General features: G+C 41.8%; 1 protein-coding gene across 1 annotated transcript in view; it reads left to right on the top strand.

Moving 5' to 3' along the window:
• Window positions 1–2,427, top strand: part of LOC102367906 (fibulin-2) — a 179,829-nt gene that overhangs the window by 161,292 nt on the left and 16,110 nt on the right. The window contains 2 exon segments of the mRNA XM_025192321.1: window positions 786–914; window positions 1,407–1,532. Of these exon segments, the coding sequence (XP_025048106.1) occupies window positions 786–914; window positions 1,407–1,532 (255 nt within the window).

Below are 2,427 nucleotides of genomic sequence, written 5' to 3'. Positions count from 1 at the left end.
TGAACCTTTGGACACTTGCCTGGCATTGAAAGCTCTCTGATCATGGTGAAATGCATGCATGGGTCCCTACTAGCTTGTGGTAAATATCCTTATCTCTGAGCTTGTAGATGGAGAGTGAAGCAGAGTCTACAATTAATCACCTATGAATGGAAAAGGATTGCCTGGTGTGTTGGGATTGAATTAATCATAGAGGGCTGAAAAACATGCATTTTCAAGGCTTGTGTTGGGTGACAGTGGGGAAGAGGATCACACTGAAGTAATAAGAGAAGGTAGACAAGGGCAAGTAGAAGGGAAACTAACAGAAGTTCTGGCTAGTTCTTATATTGCTATAACTAATCTGTCATAATATTCTGTCTCTTGTAATCAGTCCGTGCTGATAAAACCACTGAACATCAGGATAAAATGCATATGTTAAACAGATTTAAATGACATAGCTTGAACATAATTGCATCTCTTTTATATGGAGTAAAATGCAAGGTTCTCTGGGACATTTCCACAGTGGTGTTTGAAATGAAACATTGCTTTCATTTTATAACAGCCCCTTCTTTTGCAAAAAACTGATTCCAAGGAACACAGCCTTATATGAAGCTAATTCTTGAACAGCAGAGTTGGGGGAAATAATTACCTTTCCTGCTGTCAAGAGGAAGTAACAGAGTTTCGATTCCTTTAAAAAAAAAAATTTACTTGAAATTTCTCTCTGTGGTTCAGCACTTTGTGACATTCAGTGAAAAGCCACTGACTTTCCCTACCGTATTTAAACTAATTTTTGTCTTTTGGTTTTATAGATGTTGATGAATGTCAGACCGGTGTCCACCGCTGTGGGGAGGGACAAATTTGTCATAATCTACCTGGAACTTACCGCTGTGACTGCAAGATGGGATACCATTATGATGCATTCAGCAGAACCTGCATTGGTATGTAAGGCACACGGTGAAATGAAAGTATTGATTGATGAGCCTTGGACCTCAAGGCAGTATTTTAGCACCATTGTTTCATGTGCATTCATTAGTACTGCTGTACAATGACTTGAAAGAGGTAATAGAATTACTTTCATTCATTGTGACCAACCACTTACACCTCCACTGTTCTTGTGTGTCATGGAGCCGGTGTCTTCAGTTTAGCTCAATTGCAGCTTGTTGACTGAGGTCATCTGCAAAGCACATTTCTATAGGCAGCATCTCCTTCTGCTGTGGGAATTTGTCTTTCTGAAAGTCCTTCTAGAGAACAGATCATGATAGAACCTTTTATATTTATCAATTAGAGTACAAAGGCAGATTAGTATAAAAACTGAGATGGTAACATTTCATGTTCTACAAATCCATCTCTGACATCTTTAGAATATTCTTCCATGTTTCCTTTGGCTCTTCTTTTCACATAGAGTGCATATGTGCTTGTTATGCTGACAGATATTAACGAGTGCTGGAATTATCCAGGCCGACTGTGTCAACACACCTGTGAGAATACTCCGGGGTCCTACCATTGCTCTTGTTCATCTGGATTTCGGTTGGCATATGATGGGAAGCATTGTGAAGGTACCGAGTCTTGTTTTGCTTTGAAAGCAAACTTTGCAATGCAAAAAAAGAGGGATTTTAGGGCAAGGTTTTGGGTGGCATTGAATGCAATGTGCATGCTACAGAGGCTTTGTGAACACAGAAATTTCACAATCAGAGCATTCACATACCATCTCTCAAAATGCAATGTGAAATGTCTATTAAACCTTCCATACATATGGAAAACCTTACCATTTGTAACCGTTGGTGGTGGGTAACACTTGTCCACTGAACCAGAGATAAAATGTTCAGAAACATTTGTTAGAAAGGGAAGTGAGTGGTACTTTTTTGCCTTTGCCTCTTGCTGTCAACCTGTTTTGTAGTTGCATCATCTTTTTTATTCCGGTGTTTGAAGATAAAGAAATGAAGTTGACTCTGTTGTCATTCTGCCCTTGCTTTTGAGCAACCATGTTTTCCCATGGCACAAGTTAAAGCTTTCAGGCTAGTTCTTATTGTTGAAAGAACTTCACTGGGGGAAAGAATAGCAGCATGAGAGATCAGGCACATGGTAGTTCTCAGACATTCTGGTTTATAAACAGACATTTTTGTTGTGGCATCAGCTATACTGGGATCTGTCCTGGCACAGCTGATCCGGTTCATCAGTAAAAACAGACATCACCATTTTCCTGCAGGGTTGGGCCCCTGCTGCTCCTGTAGGGGATTCCTGGGGCTCACATGTCATGTTGCCACTTCCCAACAGGGAGTGCATGTTTGCAACTCCTTATGGGGGTCCCTTCTGCCACACTTGCAGGATTCACCCCAATTTGGGGCACAGCAGCATGACATTCACATCCCAGGAATTCCCCTGCAGGGAGATCCCCAGGGTGCAGATCAGTAAGTGCGGGGGGGGGGGGGGGGGGGAGCACCGGGGGGCTCT

Source organism: Alligator sinensis, unplaced genomic scaffold, assembly GCF_000455745.1.
Source record: "Alligator sinensis unplaced genomic scaffold, ASM45574v1 scaffold81_2, whole genome shotgun sequence".
Taxonomy (NCBI): Eukaryota; Metazoa; Chordata; order Crocodylia; family Alligatoridae; genus Alligator; species Alligator sinensis.
This window is presented reverse-complemented; position numbering and strand designations above follow the sequence as displayed.